Source organism: Myotis brandtii, unplaced genomic scaffold (genome assembly GCF_000412655.1).
Source record: "Myotis brandtii unplaced genomic scaffold, ASM41265v1 scaffold123, whole genome shotgun sequence".
In the NCBI taxonomy this organism is placed as follows: domain Eukaryota; kingdom Metazoa; phylum Chordata; class Mammalia; order Chiroptera; family Vespertilionidae; genus Myotis; species Myotis brandtii.
In genome coordinates, this window is record NW_005354291.1 from 8,433,048 (window position 1) to 8,450,234 (window position 17,187).

The 17,187-nt window shown below is 38.4% G+C and overlaps 1 protein-coding gene across 3 annotated transcripts in view; it reads right to left on the minus strand.

The window, feature by feature from the left end:
* ARHGAP18 (Rho GTPase activating protein 18) overlaps positions 1-17,187 on the minus strand; it is a 171,603-nt gene that overhangs the window by 50,282 nt on the left and 104,134 nt on the right. For all 3 annotated transcript variants that reach the window (XM_014533792.1, XM_005858977.2, XM_014533793.1), the window contains exons 2-4: positions 11,873-12,066; positions 8,240-8,475; positions 4,342-4,405 (exon numbers count right to left, since the gene is read on the minus strand). In XM_014533792.1, the coding sequence (XP_014389278.1) occupies positions 4,342-4,405; positions 8,240-8,475; positions 11,873-12,066 (494 nt within the window). The remainder of the gene's footprint in view (positions 1-4,341; positions 4,406-8,239; positions 8,476-11,872; positions 12,067-17,187) is intronic.

The following is a 17,187-nucleotide window of genomic DNA, read 5'->3' on the forward strand; positions in this document are numbered from 1 at the left end:
GTAGAAATGGGGTGGCCAGAAATTCACAGTTCAGTTGAGAAATCTTTCTTTGAAGTGCCAGTTTGTAGCCTGAGTTCACTTCCAAAACATTGCTGGACAATCTCAAATTCTGAATGAAAAACCTCACAAAAATTGAACGGACTTCATCATTGTTTTATTTAGGTTAGTTGTAATCTGTCTTAGAACTAGCAAGATGCTATTTAATTTCCTCACAGTAGAACAGATTCCTGGAATAAGACCACTTCCACGCCCTGCATTTTTTCATTCTGGAATGTTATCTATCTATCATAGTAAAAATTTCAAAACAATAAATACTGCCAAAAGCTTATCTCTGTGGGAGTCAGGCCTAGAGGCTCCTGGTACAGGAATCAATAGGTTTTTGCATCTGATTCTATGAAAGACTAAAAGGTCCTACAACTATAAACCTAGTCAAATAACTTCAGACATTTACATCAACATTGCAAAGTATAATAAGCTTAACATTTTTGTTTGTTTGCTGTTAATTCTACAGGGAAAAAAATATATTTTAAAGCCTCTTTGTTGAAAACACCAGCTTTAAACTTTGGAGAAAACATTTCTAAATTTTACTATTTTATAAGTTTTTGGTTTTAATGCAACTCACATTTTAAAAACCCTAGAACCAATGACAGGATTGCTTTTATTTTCTCATTGCAGACCTTTAATTCATGGGGAGCAGAACTGAATTACAAAACAAACTTACACAGTACATTTACATATTACATACTAATATAACAAGGTGATAAAAGTTAAAGTTAATGTTAAAACATAATAAATATGTCATATGTACATTTTATTAAAAGTATTCTACCTTCAGAAAAATATATTTATAGTCTTTAAATTTTTTAAAAAAAAATTGTTTTACTCAAAAGAAAATGAAGAATAAATGTACATCTAGTCTGATTCACTCCCACTCAACAAGCTGGCTGGCTTCATGGTCATGTGACCTGAGCCCTCACACAGAAGGCCCCTGCGCTGGGATTGATGCTCTTGCTCTTGAAATTTGAACAAGAAGCCCTTCATTTTCAGTTTGCACTGGGCCCCACAAATTATATACCTGGTCCAGGTGGCCTCTCACAGCTAAGAAAGTAACTAAACATTTACCTATATCAATTCCAAAAATAAGAATAAACGTGAAGCTCCATGATAGTATTTATCTGCTGTCATCTATGCCACATTTTATGCTTTTCAATAGCCTGTGACAATTTTTTTTTTTAATTTGAATAACCGGATCTTCATTTAATTAATTTCTAAAGTGAGTTAAATGTCAAAGCCCAATTTTATTTCCCCTCTGGTTTAGACTGCTTTATGTTTTGCTGTGACTATATAGGTTGGTTTCTTAGGAAACCATTTTAAGAGGAAAAAGATTAGCCATTTTCTTAAATTAGAAGCTGCTTTTCCAGAATGTGACATTTATGGGCAAGAATTTTAAAACTATTCCCTTTTCTCTTCAATACCCCCAGGTCAGAGTTACAACAAATACCGCCTCCCAACCATGAAATCACCTGTACTGAATTCAAAACTGAGTAGAAATTTTATAATTAAGTTATAATACAGTTAAAACATAAATTTCCTCTAAAACATGGCAAAAAAATCCATACATAAAAGCATAAAGGTTAAAATGGTAAATCAATATAGGGAAGATAGTAGGAAAAACAGTTGCAGGGGTAATGTAAGGATGCCGCTACAAGAAATGAATAATTAATTGGTTGACAAAAGTATCTATGAATCAATTATCTATTCTCAAAAAGAAAAGTTAAGCCCGGCCAGCATGGCTCAGTGGTTGAGCATTGACCTATGAACCAGGAGGTTATGGTTCAATTCCTAGTCAGGGCACATGGCCGGGTTGCGGGCTCGATCCCCAGTGGTGGGGCGTGTAGGAGGCAGCTGATCAATGATTTTCTTTCATCATTGATGTTTCTATCTCTCTCTCCCTCTCGCTTCCTCTCTGAAATCAATAAAAATTTAAAAGTTAAGAGAATGCTGAGATAAACCTCTGGCTCTTCAAGTCCTCAGTGTAAATACTATAATTTCTTTAACCTATTCCCCTTTGGCTTTGAAGTGGTCAATTGCACTGGGTTACAAACATTTTACAAAACTCCTTGAAGTTTTTTAATTTTCCAAAATATCCCAAGTGCCTTTATTTTTAAAAAGAATTTACCTTCCTCTATGGAAATAAAAAAATGAAAATAAGAAAATCTACATATTAATATGAAAGTTTAAAAATTATTAGGGCATTATGAATATATCTAAATGCATGTATTAAACACTGGGTCTTTCATATACATAGAGTTGTATAATTTGATGTGATGTTAAGATTGATACTTAGCAGTAGATTAATTTGAAATGTGACAACCCTTGCAACATTACCACTTTATAACTTTCTCATTTAGAATAAGTATCTTTGATTGAACATGTTTTTATAAAAGCCCAAGTGTAGCGAAAACATTTACAATAGACTGTGTCATACACGCCTTCAGATTTCAAGCAGAAAGAGCTCCACGTTCGAACTCTAGACAATGTTTTCTATGCATTTCATCTAGAACCTTTCAATGTTTGCATAACACTGGCTAATGCACTGGCTAGCGAAGGAGCATGGCACTGCCCAGAACAGGTGCAGTAGTAAATACTCAGTGACTTGGATGGCATTGCACCCGGTCTCTTATTATCCTGATTGGAGGCTCTCTGCCCACTTCATCACATTCCAGCAAAAGCAGATGTAAATCAGGCAGCAAGTTTGCCACACTTCACCCGCCTGCTGCAAGCCAGGCTGGAAAGTGCTCCTATAATGAACTTGGCCTCCAGGACTTCTGTGTACATAGCCTACATCACCATCTCTGGCAAGGGAGGAAAACATCAAGAAAAGACAATATTTTCCTCAGTGTTCATTTAGCGATCGCCAGTCACTGTTGCCCAAAGCCTAAAGCATATTGACATTGGCACAAAGGTTCATCTGTCTCTCTTCATGACCAAGCTCTCTAGCCAGCCAGCACTGGGGATTCCAGTTTGTTTGCCATTTCAATGTTTGCTGGTATGTAGACTTGGGGAAACATCTAGTAATTCAATCTGATAAAAAAAAAAACAAAAAAAAAACACACACACAAAAAACGAAACACATTGTGTGTGAGAGACCTCCACACAACAGTAAAAGCAAGTGTTTTTATAGATATAAATATAAAGACATGTTTGTGTGCAAACACACATTTACATATATACAGATATGTGTGTGTGTGTGTGTGTGTGTGTGTGTGAGAGAGAGAGAGAGAGAGAGAGAGAGAGCGAGAGAGAGAGACAGCGGCCTAGAAGAGTTCTCAGAAAAGTATGGGAGAATGAAAAAATACAGACACTGGATGCTCCAAGATTTCAAAATGCCTCATATAATCTTGGACTAACTCCTGATTTTTACAGGACATTTGGGAACCCTTCCCAGTCTTCCACAGTCTACCTGATACTGCTGCCCAACTATTTCCAATCCAAACACAACACTACTAATGGCATGAACATTTCAGATCCCAGGTCTTAAGAACATAAACGAAAGAAAAGATCAAGCCCTGAGTTAGAATCCGCAGCCACAGACCACCTTTGTTAAGTTTTTAAATAACAACACATTAAAAATCAAATGTTTAAGTTTAAGTCCGTTACTTTAATTTAGAACATTTTTCCTTTTTTTGCAAATAAATGAAATTGCTATAAATTCTTTCTTGATAAGTACTATTAAAGTCTTAATATTCATTTTCATCCATTCCTTGAATTTCTAATCCACTTTTCAAATAACAGATATAAAAGAGGAAAAGTATAAAGGAGAATTATAATCAATTATCCAAAATATCTTAAATATTTTTTAAATATTCTCTAAACTTTCTGGAAAGTAATCCATTCATGAATTAAGAACTTATGATTTGAAAACAAGGCTTCAAATTCACTGCTCCACCTGTTAGCTGTATAGCTTTGGGAAAGTGACTTTACCAGTTCTCTCATCTGTAAAATGGGTTAAAAACAATACCTACTGCATAGAGTTCTTGAGTGTATTAAATTAGGTAAACATCTCCATACAGTACCTGGCACATGGTAAGCTTTCAGGGAAAGTGACTAAGTATGGAGATGTTAGAAGAGAAAAACACACCAACATTAACCAATCAGCATCACAATCATCATCATCAAAGGCTCACTATGTGATAGCCTTCTGTAACTAACTACTTGGGTACTTTATATCACTACTTTACTAAAATATTCTTACTAGAACTGAAAGTGAATGTTTTAAAAGGCTGTCTCTGTTTGTTATACTAATAAATGGGAAAATACAAGCGAACAGGTCCAACATACCATCTTTTCCTTGGTATTTGTTTTCATTTGTTCTGGCTGACTGTGATTCAGTGCCATCTGGAGCCTAAAGATAGAAAATGGGCCATTTAGTCATCTCCAACTCACAACCAGAAAACTGGTATTGTAAATAATTCCATTACTAACCTTTAGAAATAAGAAATGTATTCAGAATTATAGCAATCACAGGGAAAAATGTACTATGGTTATAATCAATAAATATTCGATTACCCACAACTTGTAAGACACAATACTAAGCAACATAGGGAACATGAGGAATGTCAAGAATGTCCTTGCTATCAAGGAGGCCATTGTTTAGTTGAGGGAAAAAGACAAACAAATCAAAAAGCCAGTGATATCCATCAGTTGATGAGTACACAAATGAAATGGTCTATCCACACGATGGGATATTATTCGATGGAGTACCGATGCACGCTACAGCATAGATGAACCTTGAAAACATTGTGAAAGTTACCAGCCATAAAGGCCATATATTATATGATTCCATTTCTATGAAATATCCAGAAAAAGTAAACCAGAGAGACAGAAAACAGATAAGTGGTTGCCTAGGGGCAAAGGGGGAAATATAAGGAAAGACTGCTAAAGGTACTAGGCTTTCTTTGGGGAATGATGGAAATGTACTAAAATTGATGGTGGTGATGGCTGCAAATATGTGAATATACTAAAAAGCACTGAATTGTAGACTTCACTAGTAAATGGATGGATGGGATGGGATGTGCACTATATCTCAATAAGGCTATTATTATGAAACAAAATTACAAGGTGACAGGTGGGTAATAAAATAGAAATCTTCTAATTTATAAAGAGCTAGCGATAAATGTGAGGTAAATTAAAACTAAATTACCAAACGGGTATTAAGAGCACAGATATTCACAGGAACCCCTTTTTGTAAGGGGTTGGGGCAGTGATATCTGAGGAATGCAGCCCTCCAAGGGCTTACGACACAGTCAAACCTGCTGACCCTCCTCACCAGTGAGTGTGGCCACGGCGGCTCCAGAAGGAGCTCAGAATCAGGAAGAGGGGTCCATCAATCACACACAGATGTCTAATTGAATGAATTATTTCTAAAATAATCATTCGATCAGATTTTCATCTCTACACAAAAGAAGGTGGCCTTTGGGGTCATCCTCACCATACATTTCTCCTCAAGCTGTGAGCCAAGGAGCCTCCCTTCCTACAGGCTAAAGAGTCTAGAAACGCACTGGTTCAGGTGCATTGAGACCGTTCCTGCAGGACTTAGAGGCCGGGGCACCCAGGAGAGTGTATGACAACTACCAAATCCCAGACGTGGGACGGGGTCATAGCCCACTCCAGTTCCCCTCGGGACTGGGCAATACCACCCGCCTCCCTCCGCCCACAAGCCCTCCACAGCACAGTGAACACAGTGAGTGATCTTAATCGTACATACGAACACACATTTTAGAGCATGTGGTCGGAATTGTTTTCCTCAGCAATTGAAGATGACAGTGCAGATGGTACTCATTTCTGTATTATGTTTCCTGGTGTCAGCAAGGGCTTCATGAGGAAGCATTTAAAATGGAAGAGCTGAACATGGACTTATTTGAGAACAGAGGGACCGAGGTGAAGATGGCTGGCTCACGTTTGCTTGAGGGGAGGAGGATATGGTTCTAATGGGCGGCAGTTTCAATTAAAGACATGCCGTGTAAGCAAGTTAATGTTATCTTAAATTACATGACTCCCTCAGATGATACAATCTACCAATTACCTTGAACTCAAACCATGTCATTTAGGCATTACCAGGGATTTGCTGAAAAATCCTGCTTCTGCCCTAGCCAATTTGGCTCAGTGGATAGAGCGTCGGCCTGCAAACTAAAAGGTCCCAGGTTCAATTCCGGTCAAGGGCACATGCTCAGGTTGTGGGCTTGATCCCCAGTGGGGGACTTGCAGGAGGCAGCCGATCCATGATTCTCTCTCATCATGGATGTTTCTATCTCTCTCCCTCTTCCTTCCTCTCTGAAAACAATAAAAATATATTTTTAAAAAAATCCTGCTTCTAGCACTGGGTAGCAACAGCCTCTTGGAAACTGGCATGAATACCACAGTATGTATTTTGCTCAGGCTCAGCTCTCTGTCCCCTCCCCGCTTTGACTTCCTCTTACTTTTGTTGGTGATACTATAGTTCCTTACCATTTATTTTTCTAAGAGCTGGAAACCTAGTTACGTTGTTCAATTCCAGTGGATGCCCCAAATAACCAGTGGGGGATAAGCAAGTGCTTGACTACCTCGGCCCCAAGACTCCTGCCTGGAACAATCCAGTGACCCCAAAACTGTAAAATGGACTGGATTTGCCTGGCTGGCGTGGCTCAGTGGTTGAGCGTCGACCTATGAGCCAGGAGATCAGGGTTTGATTCCCAGGCAGGACACATGCCTGGTTGTGGGCTCCATCCCCAGTGTGGGGCATGCAGGAGGAGGCAGCTGGTCAATATGTTTCTATCTCTCCTTCTCCCTACCTCTCTGATATCAATAAAAGTATTTTTTTAATTTTTTTTTTAAAAGGACTGGATTTGATTCACAATTGACCATGTAAATGGAGAAGAAATTTGCAGCTGTCAAAGATTTCTTAGAAGAATGAAATGTCTACCAAAAGCAAAAAACCTCTACATGACAGAAAACTACCTTAAATATAAGCCTTTTCATCCCCTATCAAGAATCAGAAATTTTTGTTAATTTTTATTTATAGTGTAAATAGTCTCAGGTTCTGATTACTTACTATCAGAAGCATGTATGGTAACCCAAATATAGCAGGAGGCATAGTGGTTAAAAACACATACTAGAGTCAAACAAATTTGGGTTTACTATCTACGGGACATTGAGCAAGTTACTTAAAGTTTATGAGCCTCAGCCGTAGAAGGAAAACGGTAAATTTATCCAAAAGACAGCTGTAAGGATAAATTAGTTTAAGGCAAGGAAAGTAGTCAGCACAGTGAGTGTTCGGTAGTGGCAGCAATTATTATTGCTATTATCATTGCAATCATTGTTCACGATGCCTTTTGTTTGCGCTCATTCCAATCGCACCACTGGGTTTTCTAGGCCGGAGCGATTCAGTGTCATTGAGAATAGGCATCATTTAGTTCAGTGACTTTTTTGGGGGGGCGGCGGGGAAGGAGGGAGAAGCGGGTACTAAGACTTTCCTGATGAAAGAACAGATATTATTTTCTACATAGTCCACCAACTGGCTGTTTTGCGTAGCACTGCTCTAAGCAATATAGGTCTCCTACTTTACCATGTCTTCCCTGACATCTTTTCATTCACGAGTCCCACAGCTTCTACCAGACGCCAACAGCTTCCACCAATAAATTCATCACCTTGACAAATTTTTAATCAAATCTTCCATGTGCTGGGCACCGTGCTAAGGGCTAGCTACAAAAGGGAAGTTATTTCATGTTTCGGGGTCCCCGCTTTCTAATTCCACTACAGTTAGCTCCCTCACGCCTCACTAACAATCATCAGCAAATGAGTCTAGGAAAGAGCAAACATTCCTATAAGAGTTAACAGATAAGGGAGAATTCACTGCCTACCTCCTACTTTTCTGTAAGTAACAATTAGTAGTCAGGTTGCCTGGTGTGGGCGGGGGTGTAGGGCCACTCCTAATGCTCCAAGGACACCTCGCACAAAGATGATCAGACCGAATTGTAACTTGTTTAATTTTCTGCCCCATCAGCATTCACTCCTAGAAGAAGGACAGGGATCAAGTCCCTCTTGATCCCTGCCAACACAGAGCTCCCGTGCCTGGCATGTAATGTGCTCATTCTGTTTTCCATGATTTAAATTAAACTGGATCAGTCTAGTTGATTCTAAGCAGTTATTCCTTTGCTTTAACATAAAAACAAAACAACAACAAAAAACCAACACCACCTACTTTTTCCTTGGACTCTGCCTGTTGAGCAAATATGTCTCTGACGTCAGGAATGTGGTACTGTTTGTTCTTTTTCCTTAAGGTCTGGGAGACCGTCTCTACCCGTTTCTGAACAGCTGCTGCCTGGGTCCGGGTTAATGTTGATAGAAACACCATGCTTTCTTGGGAATCTCCAGCAGACTCTCCAAAGAGATTAGACAAACCAGCCTCCTTCAGCCACTCTTCTTCCAGCTCGCCCTCTGAGACAGTCGAGAAAAATGATATTTGTGATCCCAAAATATGAGAACTTGTACATTTTTTTAAGCTTAAAAAAAAACACAAAAAAAAAACTCTTACTGAAACTATTCTATTGCAACCAAACCACAGTGCTAACAATCATTATCTGAAACTTGGACAACTGCCATAGACTCCAGCTACAAAGATATCAAGTTTTAGATCCATTTCATACATACTCAATTAAAAAATTTAAATGGCTTCACATGTAATTAACCTCCATAACTTCTCTGCAGATTAACTATGGGAAGATAATACTGTTCCCTTTCCAGAGAGGAGCAAGCAATGAAAATATAACTTATTTCCATCAAGGTATAGAAGGAAGTCAATACTGGGGATATCCATTAAAGCCCTGCTTCTTGGCTTAAATTCAGCACCACCCCGAGGTCAAGGCTAATTGATGGGAAGGTTTGTTTTCTCTGTTCACTGTTGCTGACAGGGAGTGTGACGAAGAAGTAAAGAGCATCTGGACATCAGGGACCAATCCATTTCAAATTAAAATTTTAATTCCCCTAGTCAGCACATCAGACTCGTGTTTTCTACAAATTAAAAATAAAAGCACACTCTTTTAAGAAGAAACAAACAAACAAACAAAAATACCTTATAGGCAACAAATTACATAACTAGATCAACTTAAACCACTAAACGCAGGATGTAAACAGTAACGCAAATATTGTCTGAGAGCTAATAAAAATGACAGAAAAACAGAATAGATTCACACCAAACACGAAGTGTATAGAGGAAAGTGAAAGACTGACTACTTGGGACACAAAAAAACTGCATCCATACCCATGTCTGCACCTCAGTAGCCACATCACTTTGGACCAGTCACTTAGCCTCACGCTGACTTCGTTTTCTCATCTGTAACCTACAGCACAGCTGTCCTGGCTGCCTCCTAAGCAAACGTGAGAATGTTATATGGGACGAGCTTTGCAGGGCTCCATTATAGCTTGTATCACATGATGTAGCACTGACTAGTTTCGCCTGTCTATCCTTCTACACTATGTAAACTCCTTGAGGGTAGAAATCAAGTATTAATAACCTTGGCTTCAAGAAACATAATGTAATGCCAGACATTTTGCATGCCCAGCAACAAAAACTCTTTACTACTGACATAAAGTCAGCCGTTATTATTAATGCTGTTAAGGTAGAACTCAGGAAGGTGTATAAAACCAAATTGCCAGGGGAAAAGCTGATACTGCCATGATAAACAATATTACGATATTGAATCATTTGTTCCACTAAAAAGTAGAGGTAAAACTCAATTTAAAGTCAAAGAAAAGGCACGGGCATGTAAAAGCATTCCTAGTTTTTCTTGTTAATCACATAATGAACAACAATCTATGAATTTATTTTCATCTTGGAAAAAGATGTGGAATCTAAGGAACAAAATAAACTGATGAACAAAATAGATCCAGAGACATGGAAGTATGGAGCAGACTGGTGAATTTCAGAGGGAGGCAGGGAGGGAGTGGACGGGAAGAGATTCATCAAAAATGTATATGCATATATGCATAACCCATAGACACAAACAATACTGCAGTGAAGGCCTGTGGGGGGTATGGGGGGGCGGGGGCTGGAGGCCAGGTAGAGGAGGTCAATGGGAGGAAGAAAGGGGACATTTGTAATACTTTTAATAATAAAGATAAAATTTTAAAAAGAATTCTCTCACTGTAAAAAGAAAAATTGTTAAATAGCTAATGACCCATGGGAACGTATCAGGCCTGAATGCTGTTTCCTGTAGAATGTTTTCTCCTTATTCAGCAGGTCGGAAAGGTTGAGATACTGTTATCACAAATAAGTCTGACTTTACTGGTAAAGTGAGAAAAAAAAATGAAAGAAAACCCAAACAAAAGAATGAATGGATTATAATTTTCTTTTACAAATCTAAGAAATGTAAAGAAAAGTCTCCAATTTTTCTGTTAAAAATATTATTGGTAAATTTTTCAAGCAATATTATAACAAAGGAGAAAGACCTGTTAAGGTAGATTTCTCTGCTTAAACAAATCAATACTTAGTCATTTAGTTAAAAAGTCTTCCATTGAAAAGAAGATCACTATTAGTAGGTCATGAGGCACTGACTGTGGCTCTTACTTTTTTGGCATTTATATCAACTTATATACCAAAGGCATAGGTACTTACAAACTTATGGATGGCCCAAGGCCTAGAAAAAAAACTTCTATATAATAGATGTCAAAATTGGACATTAAAATGTAATGACTGCTTGAATTTAAAAGATTAAAAGACGTAGTATGATGTCTCGGTGTCCCTTGCACCAAAAGGTTGCAGGTTCGATTCCCAGTCAGGGCACATGCCCAGGTTGCCAGTTCGGTCCCCTATGGGGGTGCATACAGAGGCAACCAATTGATGTTTCTCACATGGATTTTTCTTTCTCTCCCTCTCTCTTTTTCTCGCTATAAAGTGAATAAAAACATATTTCTAAAAATAGTGTGAAACTTAAGTGGGGGGAGTAAAGTTTTACATGTTTCTTTCAGAATATCAAGTGTAGTAATGAAGACTGTGGGAAATATGGCTGGAAAGAGACTTGAGAGAAATTATGGATCAAATATGAAAAAGAAACAAATACAGAGGCTAAAAAACAAACAAACAAACAAACAACGCTAATTCCATAGCCCCCTGTCCAAATCTATGCTCTTAGTTTAGCTGGCTAAACCTATGGCATTGCATCCAATCTGAGGCACTATACTTTGAAAGGTAAGATGATCAGGACTAAGATAGACCCACAAGGAATAATTCATGTGAATCTCTTTTCCTTCTAGAAAGGACGTGGTGAGCAACAAGATAGCTATCTTCCAACATTGGAAAGGCTATCATGTAAAAATAGAATAGACTTGTTCTACTCTCCCAAAAAAAGCAAAACTACAGCATGTGAGGCAAAGGGAGTATAGCAGATTGTAATCAATGAAATAGAGAACATCAAAACAACTCAAGCTGACTGACGGGAGGAAAGCAATACCACTGCAAAGCAGTGAGTTTTCCGTGAGCATCTACCCTCACTACAAGCCATGTGACCATTTGGCTAGGATACCACAGAAGGAATTCAAAGGGAGGTTAGATGATTGCAGAGATCAAGTCTAACGTTAAAATTCTATGACACAGTGAGCTCAGCCAACAAGATTGTGGCCTTATAAGCCGAAAGGAATTTACTGATGCCACTTGCATTTGGCAGCTGCATCCACAAATCTGTCACAGATGGTAATTCTCAAGTGGAAAGGCAACCTGCATTATGTTTCTTGGGTTGCCCTCTCTTTAATTGTTTATTGTTGTCCTCCCCTTCCTTCCCATGTATTCTCCCATAAATGCATACACAAACCAAAAAAGTTTTATTTCGTTTGTTATTACCATCAGGCTCTTTGACAACCACCACCTCTTGCTCTTGTCTGTTCTCACTAGATTTCTTGATATTGTCTATTTCATTCCAATAGTCCTCCATAGATAGTTCATCCACAGAATCCTGGGAATTCGATCGATCAAATGGAGGCTTCTCCTTCGCTTTGGTGGTTTCTTGGTTCATGGTGTACTGGCCATATCTGCGACTATAAATTCAAAAGAAAACATGGTTCATTTTAGTGCATGAGGAAGTAGTACAGTTTCTAAAATACCATAGCACTGAGCTGAAAATTTGGAAACTCCTTAAATTCTCCTTAATAAAACCGGAGATATATATTTTGAAGCTATTTATCGTGAGATGCTACTAATTATAATATGCTTGTAGAAGGAACTGTCTCATTCTTTACCTCCCAAAAAAGTATGGTGAAGAACAAATAGCAATGTGAGAAATCATTTTTTTCATTTCCATTTCACTTAAATTATTTTGACTTCTTTGTACCTGAAACTTTGTTCTTAGAAAACAACAGGTTAAATATTTACTAGAGGCTATTAGTTAATTAAATTGGAATTGAATTTGTACACAATATTTCATGTTTATCATTTATATCTGTCAATCAAACTTGGCCCACCTTTATATAGCAAATATCTGAAATCAATTAATTAGGTACTATTTGAATTTACATTTTACTTTGGAACCAAAACATAAATAGAAGAATGACATATTAAGTTCATTTTTCTATAGAAAGCAACCTTTTTTTAAAAATATGGTTTTATTGATTTCAGAGACAGAGAGATAGAAACATCAATTATGAGAGAGAATCATTGATCCCCTGCCTCCTGCACACTCAATCCTATTGGGGATTGAGCCAGAAACCCGGGCATGTGCCCTGACCAGGAATTGAACCATGACCTCCTGGTTCCTAGGTCAATGCTCAATCACTGAACCACACTGGCTGGGCTAGAAAGCAACTTTTTTGTACCCATTACTGATATGTATTTTTTAAAGTGGTGAAACTTCATTTTTTGGAAAAATTAACTTATGGGCAATTCTGAATGAATATCTAGGATTACCACTTAAACATTTATTTCAAATATCATCTATGGAGAAAAGGATAAATTGAATAAGTAAAGGTATTTTTATGACTTTAAGTTAATTATATTTTTCTTTATAATTCACATGTCACCTTCTACTAAAATTTAATTAAAGGACCTTATAATAAAAACCCACATATAACAGAAATTTTAAATTCTTGTTTCATACTACTTATATTGAGATAAAGGGACAAAGCCTAATTACTTAAAAGAGGAAAATTATCATTTATGGTGCCTGTCCTTTATATTCAATAATTTTTAAAAAGTACAATTTGAGTGGGGACAATAATTGGTAAACTGGTGTTTTGTTATTCTAATTTCATATTGCTCTTTTATCTCCCAAGATGATGTTAGGAAGCAATACTTTGCTAGACTGGTTTTACTTACTGCACATACAGAAAATAAAAAGAAATGCGATAAAATGAAATTCTTTAATAGCGTGTGAACATTTTTACATTTAAACTGGCCTTTCCTATAATTATTTTAAATAGTCAGATTTAATACTACATAAGGGAGAGAGGGGTCACTAAACTCTAATCAAAGCTACACACCCATTAAATTTGAACGGTTTCTTAGAAAAAGTCAAAGAATTTAATTGCCTATTGATGCAAATAAATGCACTATAACTGACTACTTACATGTAATACGCTAATAGTCTAGTTTTATTCCTTGAGAGATGGTTCTCTCTGCCGTGATTATGCACTGGTTGCATTAATGAGTGAACAATCACTATAATCTCAGCTCAGAAGCCATGGAGGGTGGTGATGGATGAGTGTTAGGACGAGGGCCAACAGGAGGAAGTCTGGGCATGTTTTCTGTGAATCTCTTTCCTCCAGTCTCTATTGTCCATTGTTTGCCTCCCCCATCCCTTAATTCAAGGACCACTTCCTCCCCCCACTGCCCCAACCGTCCTGTTTACATCCCTGTATCCCAGCCTCTTCCCCTTCTCTCACCCAAGTGGCCTCGATAAAGTCACTGTTCTCATTTGAGAGTTCACACTGCTTCTTGAATGAAAATGTGAATGAGAAAGCTCTCTCATTCTCTTTAAAACAAATAATTGTTTTTAAATTTCTGTGATCATCAGCTGAACTTCTTTATGCGTCACTCATATTCCTTAATTCTGCTCCATCGAGGTAGCTAAAGGTAATTTACAGAATGTCTGCCACATTCATTTTGGGTTTATTTCATGTCCAACAGGGACATTATCCTTGCTTTTGTTTTATCTTTCACTGTAACATAAGATTGTCTACCTTGCCCTAGCTGGCTTGGCTCAGTGGATAGAGCGTCAGCCTGCGGACTGAAGGGTCCTAGGTTCGATTCTGGCCAAGGGCACATGCCTGGGTTGCGGGCTCAATCTCTAGTGGAGTGCGTGCAGGAGGCAACCGATCAATGATTCTCTCTCATCATTGATGTTTCTATCTCTCTCTCCTTCTCCCTTCCTCTCTGAAACAATAAAGAAATATATATTTAAAAAAAGATTGTCTACCTTATTCCTATCTTCTACAACCCTTAGCACATGGTAGACTACAAGTACTGTGGAATGTGTGAAGTATAATGACTAATGCCAAATAATTTGGTTTATCTGCTCACAGGAAGGAGGTGCAGTTGAACTTAAACTACATTAAGTCTCATTCCTGAAAGAATGTGTTTATTCTGGCAAGAACTTTCCAGTAAATTTCCATTAAGATAGCATGTGCAGAAAAATGCAAGAGCATTGAGCAACAGCACTGTTACATAAATACACCTTCTATATCAAGCCCTGCTTTCACAACAGACACAAAGCAAAAATCTAATCGCTTAGTGCTGATGAATCCACTCAATATTTGGACTTTAATAAGATTCAAAAGCTGAATGAATAGGTTTGCTGTGAAAACCTGAAGAAGATACTGAGTCATGGAAAGATTGATTTTTTTTTAATCATTGGTAAATGTTACAAGAAAACCTTTTTTTAAAAAAAATAATAGAGGATGCAGAGTAGGGAGGAGATAAGACGACCCTCCATAGTCATGTCAGCATGCCATGCATTTTATATTTTCTCTAAAAATGTAACTAAACATTCTTTTTTTAAAAAAAATAATAGAGGATGCAGAGTAGGGAGGATATAAGACGACCCTCCATAGTCATGTCAGCATGCCATGCATTTTATATTTTCTCTAAAAATGTAACTGAACATTCTTTAATTACTATTTTCATCAATAAACATGTCATGTCACTTCTTTTCTTTTCAGAATATACTCTACTTTTGAACTCCAGGTGGGCAATGACTAAAAGTCTGGCCCTTCCTAAAATTGTCCTGGTAAGAGGACAGTTAACTAGTTTTCTCTCCTCTGTGTTTAGAAGTGTGTAATATGATACCACGTTCATTCTGCAAATTGGGTTCAAGAACATAAAGCAACATCTGCTACACATAATGAAGTACAGAGCAGAAATACTTTATATTTCCAAAAGATCCAAGCCAACACATGGTGCTGAAATCGAAGAAACACAGCCTGTACCTCAGACAACTACCAATCACCCCCACCTGACTTACTGGCCAAAGATTGTTCTCCATTCTATCTCCCTCACTCCCCCTCCAGAATCCTATGTGCTAATCCCATGGCCACTCATCAAACTCTCTCATTTCTCATCTTTGACAACTACCGACAAAACTAGACACCATCCTTAAAAAAAGTTGATTCCTAGGTAACTGCAAGAGTCATGATCTTGTGCAACTAGCATTCCAACACATCACAGTATTATCACTTTGTCCCTTCTCCAAGGGCACTGTCACCAGCAAATGCTAACTTTATAGACCCTAATTCAGGAAATGCTCTTTCTTTTTCATCTTGATAGCAGGATCCCATGCTGTGTTTATTAAAAAATAAGGCTTTAGCCCTACACAGTGTTGCCTGCTGGTTAGAACATTAGCCCAGACAGAAGGGTCGTGGGTTCCATTGACAGCCAAGGGCACATAGCTGGGTTGCAGATTCCATTCCTGGCAACCAATCGATGATGTGTGTCTCTCACATCATTTCTTTCTTTCTCTCTCTCTCTCTCTCTCTCTCTCTCTCTCTCTCTCTTTCCTCACCCCTTCCACTCTCTAAAAATTCAATGGTAAAAAATATCCATTGTGGCGCTTTTTGCCCCTATATTTTTCCCCAGGTATATTTTCTCCTATTTTTCCTGTGATATTTTCATCTGATCAGTGAATTTCGAATGAACCGATATTATTCAAGGTATTAGTAATGCCTGTTATTTATTTTGTCAGAGAGAATAGTAAACTGGTCTGACACAAAATGCTCTTCACAAGGAGGCGGAGGTTGCCAGGCAATACACTGTGCTCTGGTGGATGAACACAAGCCAGTCGGTCAATAAGTCATCCCAGGACCAACACAGTCAGCGAAAGGACATGGAAACATGGGGCTGGGAGTCCTAAGTACCGAATGGCTCCAGCTCTACTTACCCATCTCTATGATTTGGGAAAATCACTTAACTTCTCTCATCCTAACTTTCCCCATCGATAAAATGGGAAGAGTCCCAATAATCTGGACTGCTTTGCTTGTTGAGTTATCAAGTGAGAATTCCTCCTGAAGTGCCTCATAAGTAACCATGAAGAGGGCACTTAAGTTAGCATCAGTGCTAACATCTGATTTAAACTGCTAACTCCATATAACTGCCCTCCCATCGTTTAATAAGGTCACCTGCACCCTTTTCCGGGGCAGCCTCGACCTCACCAGCCTGTTGCACGCGGAGGAAAGAGCTGGTGTTAGTTGGCCCCGTGGCTGGGGGCAGGCGAGCAACCTCAGCAGCCTTGCACCTCATCCCAACAGTAGGCTTGATGAGGTGTTTCTCAGTGGAGTTTAATAAAATATACAAACCTTAATGGAATCCTTCTAAATCCAGGAAGAAAGGATGTGTGTGTATAAACCCCTGCCTTAGTAAACCTCTTCCCTATAGGGGCTCTCAGAACATCTCTACCATCTTAGGGGTCCGCAGAGTAGTTAAACCACTAGTCTGGAAGATGGATTGTTAGAGGGATGGGTGGAGGGAGCAATGGGATCTCTACTAAGCCAGTGACTTCCAAACCACGGATCCAGGACTTTCAGCTTTGGAATGGTCTGGAGTGTTCATAATCACAGACTTGTGCCCCACCCCAAGCTGGAGTTGAGTAATTTGCATTGTAAACAAACTCCCCAGGTGATTCCCGTGCACACAGGACTTTCCAGCTGCTTTTAACTAGTTGGAGGCCGGATATG